Source organism: Silurus meridionalis, chromosome 25 (genome assembly GCF_014805685.1).
Source record: "Silurus meridionalis isolate SWU-2019-XX chromosome 25, ASM1480568v1, whole genome shotgun sequence".
In the NCBI taxonomy this organism is placed as follows: domain Eukaryota; kingdom Metazoa; phylum Chordata; class Actinopteri; order Siluriformes; family Siluridae; genus Silurus; species Silurus meridionalis.
The window spans coordinates 9340001-9352104 of NC_060908.1; the positions used below are offsets into that span (position 1 = coordinate 9340001).

Consider the following 12104-nt stretch of genomic DNA (forward strand, 5'->3'; position numbering starts at 1 on the left):
CCTCCTCTGTGTTTGTCATTGTCCATTTCATTTTTCTGCACTTTTGTTTTTCTTCTCTCCACTGCTGTCGAGACTGAACAATCTCCCTCTTCAACTCTGTACAATTTTTAAACATATAATTTCTTACTCACTACTGGAAAATTTTATGTATGGTAGTTTATACCATTGGCCACTACAAAGACACACACAGCAAATAATTCTGGCAACAGATAATGCCGATCAAAAAGTGGTCCATTACAAGCGCAGATGTTTTTCAAGTTAAACATTTTTAATAACTGCATGATAGTGAGGACTATTGAATATAATCATATCAGTACGGACATTTGAACAAGTCACATGTCCATATACATACACTATTAAAAACTATCCTGAGATATTACCCTCACTGTTTAACCTTAATGCAATATTGTCTTGTGATTAATTAAACTGAACCAAAAACATCTAACAAAATTAAAAACTTAATAATTAATTAATAAACAACCAAGAGCCAAATGACCGAACCTTCCACTTTAGACTCCAGACAACTGATCAGAGTACAGCGGCTCTGACTTTCCTGTAGGACAGCACTGAGGTCAGTCTGCACCTCAGTCACCTTCTGCTGAAGACTATTGACCTCCTGCTGCAGCTTACACACACAAGATGAGGACACGTCCAACTCTTTAACCAAACGCATCTGAAAAGGAGAAGAAAAACTGGTCAAAAGTTTTATCCATTTTTAATGTCTAGTTTTTCTTTAAAACACAGCAAAAAAAAAAAAAAAAAAAAAAACTCAATTGCCTTTATAGTGTATTTTAAGTGAGAATTTGGCCAAATGTGTGATTAAATACCAAAATTAAAGAAGTTATGAAAGTGTTTTCCAAATATATGCTCTTTCAATAAGTGCCTCAATATTTAAATAGTCAATCACACACAGCAAATCAGAGGCTTAGAAATTAGTTTGAACAAAAGTTATTTCTTCAACTTGTGATTTGAGATTATTATGTATGGTTTGACAGGTCTAGGGTCTGCACAAACATTGTAATAAGTTGACAGTACACTGGCAAAACGCTCCACTGGCACTGAAGAGCAACTACACACACCTTCTCCTGTTCTGCTTTCATAAGCCTGGAATGATGACCACTGCTCTGAAGAACGTCATTCGTCTGTTCTAGTAGCAAGTTGCTTTCCTCCATACACCTAACACACAGTTTTATGACAACACAGACACGAAGTGAAAAGCTCCTGAGAAAAAATTTAAACCTGTGTACGACTTCATGTAAACTTTACATTTTATAATCTAATCATTCAAATGATTTGACACTGATTTAATGAAGATGGATAAAAACTAAAGTCATAATTTTAATCAAATTGCCTTTGTTCAGTGAGCGCTCCTATTTTATAGTCCTGTTCCTCCACTCCATTGCCCCTCTCTAGAACTTCCTTCTTCAGACTGGCATTTTCCTGCAGCTCATAAACAGACAGTGTTCAGTTAAACAATCCCAGTACCACAAACTGATTATTTGCTGAACAGTCAATTAGGCAAAACACACATGAATAATTCTCTGTATGTTATGCATGATCATGGCTGTTTCCAGAGATCCACCAGACAAAGCAAAAGAGGATGTGCCTTGCTTTTGTAGTTCATCCATCTGGAAAAGAATGTTTCTCTTTATTTTTTTAAAAGTTAGTTTTGAATTTGAGACAGTAAACAGCTTCTTTCCACCCACATAAAACAGCTGTTGCAAATATCAAATCTTACTCCACACTAATCATTACTGCATTTATGAACAAATGCCAAACCCAGAAACAAAGTAAACTGTGCTTTACCTTAGAAGCCAAGCAGTCAACTTTGTCAATCACTTTTGCTACAGCTAAACGGATTTCAGCATTATGTTGCCGTGACTCACTAATCATGTAGGAGCCAACGTCACCTAAACAAAAACGTGCAAAATAATCATGTTTAGATAACTAGTGCAGCAGTGCAACAATATTTGAAAAAGAATACAAAGGCAAATTTATAAGTATTTGGACAGTGACAACTGACAATTTTACTTCTGTACACAACAATAAAGGAATCCAAATTAAGCAATCAAGATGTGAGAAAAATACATCATTAGCCATTTAGTAATTAGAGCCACTGTTGTACAAACTTGACAAGCACTGTACTGTTAGCTGATAAGCACTGTAATGGCCAAGTGTGGCTTTTTTGTTAATTCATAAATTAAGGAGTGTGTAGTTGATTCCAGTGTTAAATTTGCATTTGTTAGCTGATCTTGGGAACTTTCTCTATGCGGTCCAAAGAGATGTTGCTGTAAGCAGGACATCATTAAAACCCATCAGAGAGATAGCAAAGACGTTAGAAGTGGCTAATTCAACAATTTGGCCTGGAAGATCACAGAAGCTGATCACAGAATTCTTACCTGGTTAGAAACGAAAAAAGGAAAAGAAAAACACCAAACAATCAAAAAAACTGACTAAAAAATATGATTTGGACAAATGAAACCAAGATGAATTTGTATCAGAATTATAGAAAGTGAAGAGTATGGAGGAGAAAAGGAAGGGAACGAAATGGGAATGGATGACAGCCAGGGCAATGGGTCAGAGGTGTTTATTATATGCTGCTGACAAAAGTAGCATGATTAATTCTAAAATATATAAAGATATTTTTGCACATAATTAGTTAATTGCTGCAAGACTGCTATGCTGGATCACACTAATATAGATGGATAAAGACTCAAAAAGACAGCTTCATAAGGCAAAAAAAATTAGTTTTTAAATGATTGAAAGCCAAAAGAGCCACAAAAATCAAGTAAAGGCAGCTGCAGCAGAGGCCTGGCAAAACATCACGCAGGTCGCACATTTGTTGATGTGCATGAGTTACAAATTTCGGACGGGTATTAACCTGCAAAGGATTTGCATCCAAATATTTAAAAAATAATCCTTATTGTTGATACCCATGTTATTTTGTCTACCTACTACCACATATTGATTGCTTCATTTCGAACACATTGGGACCGTGTATGGAGGCAAATTTATGAAAACTGTAGTTGATCATGACACAAACAACCCATTTACAAGGAAACATTTTACTCACTTGAGTATGGCGTGTGCTGGGGTGGAAAGGTTAACGTGAAAGGTTGCAAATGTGATGAATGAGGCTGGTTATTAAAAAGAACAAAAAAAAAAAAAGTATCATGCAACCAAATACAATTAATTTAATCAAAACTAATTTCCATAGACAATATCTCATAGCATGACATACTGTATTAAATACATCTGTTTTCTATCACTTGATTAATAACTGTTAGCCTAATCTTATTTACCTTATATTTACATATACATACATAAATACATATATCACATATATCATTTAGTCTGCGATAGGTAAAGACCTCTTCCTTCTTAAACTAGCACTTTTAAAAAAAAAATCCTTTCAACAGAGTTGTAGGCTGATTGTATCTTAATTTTGTAATCTAGCAAACCAGTGTTGATTTATTCATTGACAGAGACGCACATTTTTTTTCCCAATATCTGTGTACAGTTGTTAAATGTTCATTGTTAAAAGCGCTATACAATAAAAATGTATTTAATTGAATTTTTTACATCGCGCTGAATAAGGGAGTCTGCTAAATGTTTAAGCTTTACTTCTAATAAATTTAAAAATGATGTATAGCATAAAGAAATGTTATTTATAATGGTAGATCAACACCACACCTGGAAAGCTCGATCTGAGCAGACATGTACCTCCTTAACTGTGTGTGTATTCACTGCCTCTGGGAGGTGGACAGCTGCAAGTTTTGAGGACAAAGTAGATGAAGCACAACACATGTGACTAACAGAAAAGTTGGTAAGTTCAATTACAGTTAAGTAGCATTGACAAACAATACATTTACCAGTGGATGATAATGAAGAAGCGGTTTCTACAGGCAGTGGAGATGAAGCAGCAGCTTGAGCTGACAAACCACACACTGACACACACACACTGCTTTCCTATACAGAGACATTAAACTTACTGACATGTCAAATCATGGGCTACATTTGACATTTAAATTGCAATATGATATAGCAATTTGAAAATTGTCCAGTAAAAATAATAATATATTCTAATACCATGTGTGTCCATACATTCCCCCTACCTCTATGGCATAGTCAGTGTGTGGAGCTGCTACTTTCAGGAAAGGCACAGTGGGCTGACCTATTTTAGCCATGCGGGAGATTACCTTCACTTTGTCTGCTTCTGGAAGCTGCAGTTTTTACATACACACGCACGCAAACTTCAAAATCTTTGTTAAACTCATTATTTAATATCTATAAAAGCAAACAATTTTCCAAAATACTTGAGCGCACTGAGCAACTATGCAAGGCTTTTAATCATTGTAATATTCTAAATCTATATTTATGTCATTTATTTAATTAGTGTTTATATTTTGTTCAGCTTTCATCAATGGTTTGGGGTGAAGCTTCATGTTCAAATATGAATACAATGCAAAATTTTATAAAGTTTTATAAGTCTTTGTGCGTTTTATACATCAAGATTGAATAACGGAATCAAGAAATAATACAGGCATGGTGTTTTTTTTTTAATGTGGCTCACCTTTGGAAGCTTATTTGGAGTTCTGCACTTAGCCCATGGTGCTTGATCTCTAAAGAATTAACATTCATGAAGTCATCCAACTGCATTTAGCCAGAAAAATAATCTTGTGCATGAGATGTGTAAATTTATAGTTTTGCTACACTGCATCCTATTAACTTCAGTTGAATTTGTGTGGTGCTGCAAAAATGGCATTAGCTAATAGGGAGATAGCAGACATTGTGCTATACTTGTTCAGTTGAGCTACACATCAAAATAATAAAGAATAATTACCAAATGTGTATTTAACAAGTTACTTGCTAATGCTAGCTATGTAGCTTGCTAGATAGTTTTTGGACAGTGGTATGCAAGAACAACATTTCTATGCATCTTTGACGTGTCTTGGACAAACCCTTGGTTAGAGCAGCACAAAGCTAGAGCAGTGACTAGTGACTTGTTGCTGTCTGAGGATCCTGCAGCAGAGCTGTCTGCTTTCTTGGAGCCATTAACCTAAATGATGCATCAAACAGCAAAGAAAAAGAAAATGGCACTTAATATTTACTACCTAATATTAAGCACATGTCAGTAATCCTTACATCAAAATGTGGATCTCTAATTCAGTGCAATAAAGAAAACAAACAACCTACCTGAAGAACCTCCACAGCAAATAGAGTGCTGAAATGTGTTGCACAGCTTGGACCTCCATTTGACTCATAACCCATGCTGGGGGAAACTATTATAAGACGTCGACCTCCTTTCTGCATCCCCAACATCCCCTTTTCCCATCCCTACATAAGAGCAATGAACAGACCCATTTTAGCAGATCTGGCCCATGTTTAGTTCATCAAGTCAAATGTGTAGACATGAGCGTTTACACAGCAAAATAAAGTCTTACCATGAGGGGTGTGTCAGAGTCCAGGCTCACTCGCTGAAGCTTATCTTTGCAGAATTTGGAATCAAATAACTGAAAAATAAAGTCATGTCTCCTGCTATAACAAACCTCTAGGGGGCTTGGGGAACAGGACAAACTGCAGAGAAGCAACTGACTGTGCATCATTTCAGCAAAAATGCATGAAATCATGGTAAAACATGACTTGGACTGCTGCTTGGACTGCATTTTGAATTTTATTATGTAGAATATATGTATTTTGTTTTCTATTTAACAAAACTTTCACATCCTGGGCCATTTCATTTCTTATACCACAATCAATGAAATAAAGATTTCAGTGAACAAATTAAAACAAGACCTGAAATTCAGCTACGTTACAAAACACTGCCACTAGAGGCACTCCTTCTATAAATGTTGCAGAAAGATACTTAAAAAAACAAAATCCATTTCTAATTACAATGGGCCAAACTACCAGCAACAGTGTGTAAAAACCTTGTGGAGACTTACAGAAAACGTTTTCTCTCCGTCATTGCCAACAAAGGGTATATTAAGTATAGAGATGAACTTTTGTTATTGACCAAATACTTATTTTCCACCATAATTTGCAAAGAAATTCTTTAAAAATCAGACAATGTGATTTGTCTCTCATAGTTAAAGTGTACCTATGATGAAAACTACAGGCCTCTGTCATATTTTTAAGTGAAATTAGTGGCTGACTAAATACTTTTTGCCCCACTGTATATCCTTAATCACCACACAAATTTTTTTTATGATTACAAAAATCAGAACACACTGCTCTAGTAATAAGAACATATATACTCATTTGAATTTTAAGCATTTTATACACCATCTGATTTACATTATTTATAATACTTTTATTTTAAAACAGCTCAAAAGTATTTTAATAAGCATGCAAAAACCCTGGCAATCCAAAACACATTTGTAAACATAACCACACCTGTTCCATAGTATGATTCTGAAGCAGGCAGCTAGACAAGGCCACCTCCACAGTGTCCCCCATGCTAATGGTCGCTCCCTCTCCATGGACCAAGTCCTGAGTCAGAAAAGTATCCCAGCAGGTCTGACTGTTCCACCTGGCTACACACACCTGACAAACAGATTATGCATATAAACCTGAGGTTATTGATAGAAATTGAGGTTAATTGGGAAGCAGTTTTTTTCTACCACACCACCACAATCACATATGGGATAAACACCACCTCTTGACTTGCATCCAAATACCCCCCTTAATGGAGCTTTAAAAAACACAACAATGAAGAAGCATCTGCATATGACTTCTTCCACAATTATTCATATCCTACATTTAAAAACGGTGTTATGCAGCAGGTTACCAACCTCGAAACATAATTTTTTCTGATACGAGAAAATTGTTATTCTGTTTTTACCTCATCAGGTTGGCAACAATTAAGATTACATAAACCATCTCCATACACAAAACTTCACAATACATGATTTTCTTAATCATATCCAAGTTTAAATAACAACAAAGTTCTTTTCATATGTATTTTAACCTTAAATTACATGGATTATCCAGCAATTAAGTCCCCTTTAACAAGCTCCAATATATAAACAATAGTATATTAAAACAACTAAACTGATATAAACCATTCATTTATGTTTCATTGGAACTGTACTAGTAAAGCTGTGCTATTAAAGGAAATAGATCCAAGTCTTCCCGATAAAAAAAGTTCAACCATGCTCTGCTATAATAACTTTTTCCAGCTGCTCCCATTTGGGGGTTGCCACAGAGGATTATCAGTCTCCATACTACTCTGTCCTCTACATCTGCCTCTTTCAAATCAACTACCTGCATGTCTTCCCTTACCACATCTATTAACCTCCTTTTTGGCTTTCCTCTTTTCCTCCTTCCTGGTGGCTTCATCCTCAGCCTTCTCCTAGTGATATACCCCATGTCCCTCCTCTGCACATGTCCAAACCATCTCAATCGGGCCTCTCTCACTTTGTCCCCAAAACGTCCTGCATGTGCTGTCCTCTAATAAACTAATTTCAAATCCTGTCCATCCTCATCAAAATCTCAACATCAGCTATGCTACCTCCAGCTCCACCTCCGGTCTTTTATTTAATGCAACTGTCTCTAAACCATACAACATGACAGGTCTCACCACAGTCCTATAAAGCTTCCCATTCACTCAAACAGATACCCTTTCATCACAAATCACTCCTGCCACTATTCTCGATCCTCTCCACCAAACTTTCTTCTCTTCTCTAACACACTCAATTACATTTCACTGTTGACCCCAGGTAACCTTCACTACCTCCTCACCCTGCAACCACACCACTCCACTGCCATCCCGCCCTTCTCTCTCTTTTTTTCTCTCTAGCTGCTCAAAATACTCCCTCTATCTTCACAACACACTCCCCACTAGTCAACATTTCCATCTGCATCCTTTATTGCTCTAACTTGCAGCACATCCTTCACAGCTCGGTCCCTCTGCCTGTCCGATCGGCATAAAACCTTTTCACAGCTCCTAATATGCCTTTTCCTTGGCTTTTGCCACATCCCTCTTTACCTGCTGCCGCATCTCCTTGTACTCCTGCCTACTATTCTTATCTCCCAATTCTGTTTCGCCCTAACCTCTTTCTCCTTATGCTCTCCTGCACTTCCTCATTCCAACACCACGTCTCTGTATTCCTTTTTATTTCCAGGTGTCACACCAAGTACCTTCCTAGCTGTCTCCCTTATCACTTCTGCAGTAGTTGCCCAATCATCCAATACCTCTACACCACTACCGAGCTCCTGTCTGACCTCTTTCCTGAATCTCACACTACAGTCTTCCTCTTTCAGTCCTCACTCTCCTCCTCTTCTTCTGCAATCTCCTTACATAGAATATAGTTCACCTGTGTGCACCTTCCTCCACTTTTATGCATCAGCTCTGCTATAATAAAGGATGACTTCATTCTAAGACATTCAAATAAAATTTTAATCTCCAAGATTTTAGACTCCAATTAAATTATCCAATGACTCATAAGAAATACATATATTATTCTTAAAGTTGTGTATACCTTTTTAAAGAAATCTATTCTAGCATCCTCAGAGTCAAATTTCAGAGACCAGCTCTGCTGTTGATCATCATAAAAGGCAGCATAATGTCCAGGCTGAATCTGTGGCAAAAAATTAAGTTAGCAAAAAAAATGCATAGCACTGATGCTACTATATTCAATACAAGCAGTGGATAAACAGGCAACGATCAGCTTGCCGTGAGGATAAATCCATTGTGAATTCGTGCTGAAGCTATTTGTTTCTGCTGACTGCCATAAAGCAGGATCTTATACTGTGAAGACAGAAGAGACCAAGTCATAAATAAAATAAATAAATAAATAAATAAATACACACACGTTTACCACATACTGTGCATTTCTCTCACTTGATTATTCATTCTTTGACCATTGTTCTCTTACCTCTTTGTTCACATAGTTTCCCAGGATTGCTGCACCCAACTTGCCATGCTTCACGTATTGTCCGTTCACACTAAAAAACTCACTTTATTAGAGATCCCTCAGCTATTAATTTAGTTTTATTTCAAACAAATTAAAAATAATCCAGCTATTTCATATTACACCATCATAATTATAACCACCTTTTTATTGGCACTTTTAGTACTTACAAGTGAAAGGCATGGACAGCAACTGCCAACAAGACAGCTGGAGTTGATGGAGGGGGAACTTGTTTCTGAGAAGGAGAACCTAAAATGGTGAAAACCACATCTGTGATGCTCCACTAATGCCAAGTCCTATTTGACAAATCATTGTGAAATGTGCAATTGTGTGTACCAAGACCAGATGGAAGTTTTTTGGGTTGCTTTGGAGCAGTGAACTTGAAAGACTCATTGCCTTCAGGTTCAGCTTGGCAGAGACCAAAGAGAGAGGCCAGCTTTGCCCTATGAACACACACACACACACACACACACACACACACACACACACACACACACAATATATTTTCCAGCAAATATATACCTTGGGAAAAGAACAGGGTGCAGTTTTTAACAGGGTGCACAAATTACCACATTTCATATGTGGGCATTTTTTCTAATTCGTAGTTGCCTGTTGGACAGATGTCCAACAACCAGGAAAAATATAAACACTATTCACTAGTGATTAATAGTCCTAATGCCATGTAACTGGGCAACACACAAATGTGAGAACATCTTTATTTCTACATTTTTATTAAGTTTGAACTTACTCATTGAATATACACTAAAATTTATATTGTTTGAGATCTATGCTCAGATGCACAAAGCCACAGATTTGTCCCGCTGAAAAAGGGGAAAAAGTTAACTTATACAAACAAAAACTGAAGAACTCAAATAATAAAACAATATATATTAGGTTTCTGTTCATTTATCAGTGCAAAAAAAAAAAAATTAAACGTGTCAATCGCACACAAGTGAACAGACGCAGAACATAGAGATCAGATTAAACAAACATCCATTTCAACTATTTTTAACTATAACCAATTAGTGAAAAAAAAATAGCATCAAAATAACACTAAGCATCTTCTTAGAATGATTAACTACAAGGGTAACAGAAGAGCACTCAACAAGCAAACCTACATTACAGCAGAGAGCACAGCACCTGTTCTGTACTCCTAAAAAGCAGCCGATATTCCTACATTACATCCTTCAGATTAATTCCCCAGGAAGATTTCCATGTCTGGTTTATACTGATCGGCGTTTAGGTATACTGACCCCTGCACTTCTCTCCACAGATAGTCAGTGTCCCACATAGCAGACATGAGCGGCAGGTTTTAGTTTCTACCCAGCAGGGAAGTATGCTTAAGACGATGGAAAGCTTTTCTCTTCCTTTTAGTCTCATCTGTTATTCCTCAGTGTTGACTGCAGCTAGTGACACACCCAGTCCTACCCTGTAACAACTAGCATGTGGGAGGAATTACAGCAAAAGTCTTGCGACTTGAGGTATGCTCTATCAATCACATTAGATCTCTGTGTTAGGGCTATTACAGGCTTTCCTGCTTTCTTGTACATTTTCTGAAAGACCCTTGATCACACATACGATGTGCAATTTGAAAACACAATCCTTTAAATTAACCAATTTAACCTAAACTATGATGTGCATTATTTTCTTCATGAATGGGAAAGTTAATGTGGCATATCTAAACATGACTAAATCATGCAACTATTAAAAGTGCAAAAAAGTTTATCAAGTCTAAATATTTAATCAAATTCAGATGAAGAGAACCATTAAAACACTCCAAAGTGAAACAAATCATGAATGGTTATATATGGATGAAATACTTGATATTTGTAATTCTGTTGCAAATTTGGAAACATGACAAAAACAATGACTTAAGCATACATAAGAAATATGAAGCAAACATAAGGATTTTTGCATTACAGGAAAATCTCATATTGGCACTGATTGTAGTGTTAACATGACAGTTCAGAATCTTTGTAAGCTAATGTGTTTGAGTACGGATGAGAAGATGAGAGAGCTGGACCAAATAAATGACTAAAGCACCACGGCATCACACTCTTTAGGTAAAGATTAAGCTAGGACTAATTCCAGCCGGCTCTCAGATGACAATGTGTGTAATATAGGAATGGCACTGGGTAAATGTAAAAATGAACAAGTCATCAATAAAAGATATTTAATAAAAAAAAAACTCTGAATATTTAATATAAATCATAAAAAACACCATTTAGGATCAAGTGACGTATTTCTTTATTCACATCAGCCTCTTCTAAAAGTAATTAATGTTTGGTATTGGGTAAAACGTGATTTGTCTGTAGAAAATACAATTCACCATCAGTGTGCTGTGTCCTAAATCCTAATAGGTTCCTTTTCTAGTCTGATTCTTCTCAAGGTTTCTGCATTCCAGCTCAGAAATCTTTTCCTTGCTATTCACCACTGGATTATTCATTAAAGACAAACATAAAGAACAAAATTATAGGCACCAAAGTTGTGCATTTCAACTTTACAGCCTATAAAGCTGCTGTGGCACGATGCCGTTTGTTAAAACATTGTACAAATATAACTCAACTGAATATAATCAAAATCTTATGACGTCATTTACCAGCTCCAAGCTCACATTTTTTATTATTTCTGATACATTCTCAAGTCTTTATTTAGACCGAGATTAAATCGCAACATGAATAATAAGAATCAAAGTAAAACAGTTTTACGTCATAAGTTATGGATTCAGCTCATCCTGAAGAGCAGCGTTCCCCTGAATTCAGGAGCTGGAAGAGCCTCAGGGTCCTGCAACAATGTCTGTTGCTGTGAAACACTCTTACCCGGTTTTAGGAGCCAGAAACTCTCCGTTATGATAATCAGGATAAAGAGCTTTAATTTCTTTCATCCTCAGCAGAGAGACGCGGATCATAAAAACACCACAAAGCATGAGAAAGACCGCGCGCAAAGAAACTGCCGCTTTCGACGGTGAAGGTGTTCGATGACGTCACGTGATCAGGATCAGGTAGCCAGTCTCGCGCGCCAACTAATACCGGCCAATTATTCAATTAAGTCAGAGGCGTCCTTTTTCCTTGAAGGGCCAAAAGCCAAACTTGGTTGAGGGATGTGGGCCGAAAGTAAATGTTCTCGCCGCCATATTTTGAGAAGCTGAAGAATGTGTTGTTTCATGATGACAACAAATATTGCATTCTT

General features: G+C 36.7%; 1 protein-coding gene across 3 annotated transcripts in view; it reads right to left on the reverse strand.

Moving 5' to 3' along the window:
• The window catches only part of fkbp15a (FKBP prolyl isomerase family member 15a), a 17643-nt gene extending 5731 nt beyond the window's left edge, over positions 1 to 11912 (reverse strand). The window contains exons 1-21 of one of the 3 annotated variants that reach the window (XM_046838728.1): positions 11735 to 11912; positions 9252 to 9358; positions 9086 to 9164; positions 8880 to 8949; positions 8678 to 8752; positions 8484 to 8582; positions 6397 to 6546; positions 5445 to 5513; positions 5197 to 5337; positions 4962 to 5059; positions 4574 to 4622; positions 4116 to 4223; positions 3873 to 3969; positions 3694 to 3767; positions 3074 to 3137; positions 1807 to 1910; positions 1530 to 1628; positions 1352 to 1440; positions 1080 to 1176; positions 502 to 673; positions 1 to 96 (exon numbers count right to left, since the gene is read on the reverse strand). The exon at positions 1 to 96 is cut by the window's left edge and continues 41 nt beyond it. In XM_046838728.1, the coding sequence (XP_046694684.1) occupies positions 1 to 96; positions 502 to 673; positions 1080 to 1176; positions 1352 to 1440; positions 1530 to 1628; positions 1807 to 1910; positions 3074 to 3137; positions 3694 to 3767; positions 3873 to 3969; positions 4116 to 4223; positions 4574 to 4622; positions 4962 to 5059; positions 5197 to 5337; positions 5445 to 5513; positions 6397 to 6546; positions 8484 to 8582; positions 8678 to 8752; positions 8880 to 8949; positions 9086 to 9164; positions 9252 to 9358; positions 11735 to 11841 (2044 nt within the window). In that variant the 5' untranslated portion in view covers positions 11842 to 11912. The remainder of the gene's footprint in view (positions 97 to 501; positions 674 to 1079; positions 1177 to 1351; positions 1441 to 1529; positions 1629 to 1806; positions 1911 to 3073; positions 3138 to 3693; positions 3768 to 3872; positions 3970 to 4115; positions 4224 to 4573; positions 4623 to 4961; positions 5060 to 5196; positions 5338 to 5444; positions 5514 to 6396; positions 6547 to 8483; positions 8583 to 8677; positions 8753 to 8879; positions 8950 to 9085; positions 9165 to 9251; positions 9359 to 11734) is intronic. The other 2 variants (XM_046838729.1, XM_046838727.1) reach the window with 2 other exon arrangements.
• Positions 11913 to 12104: the final 192 nt, after the last annotated feature.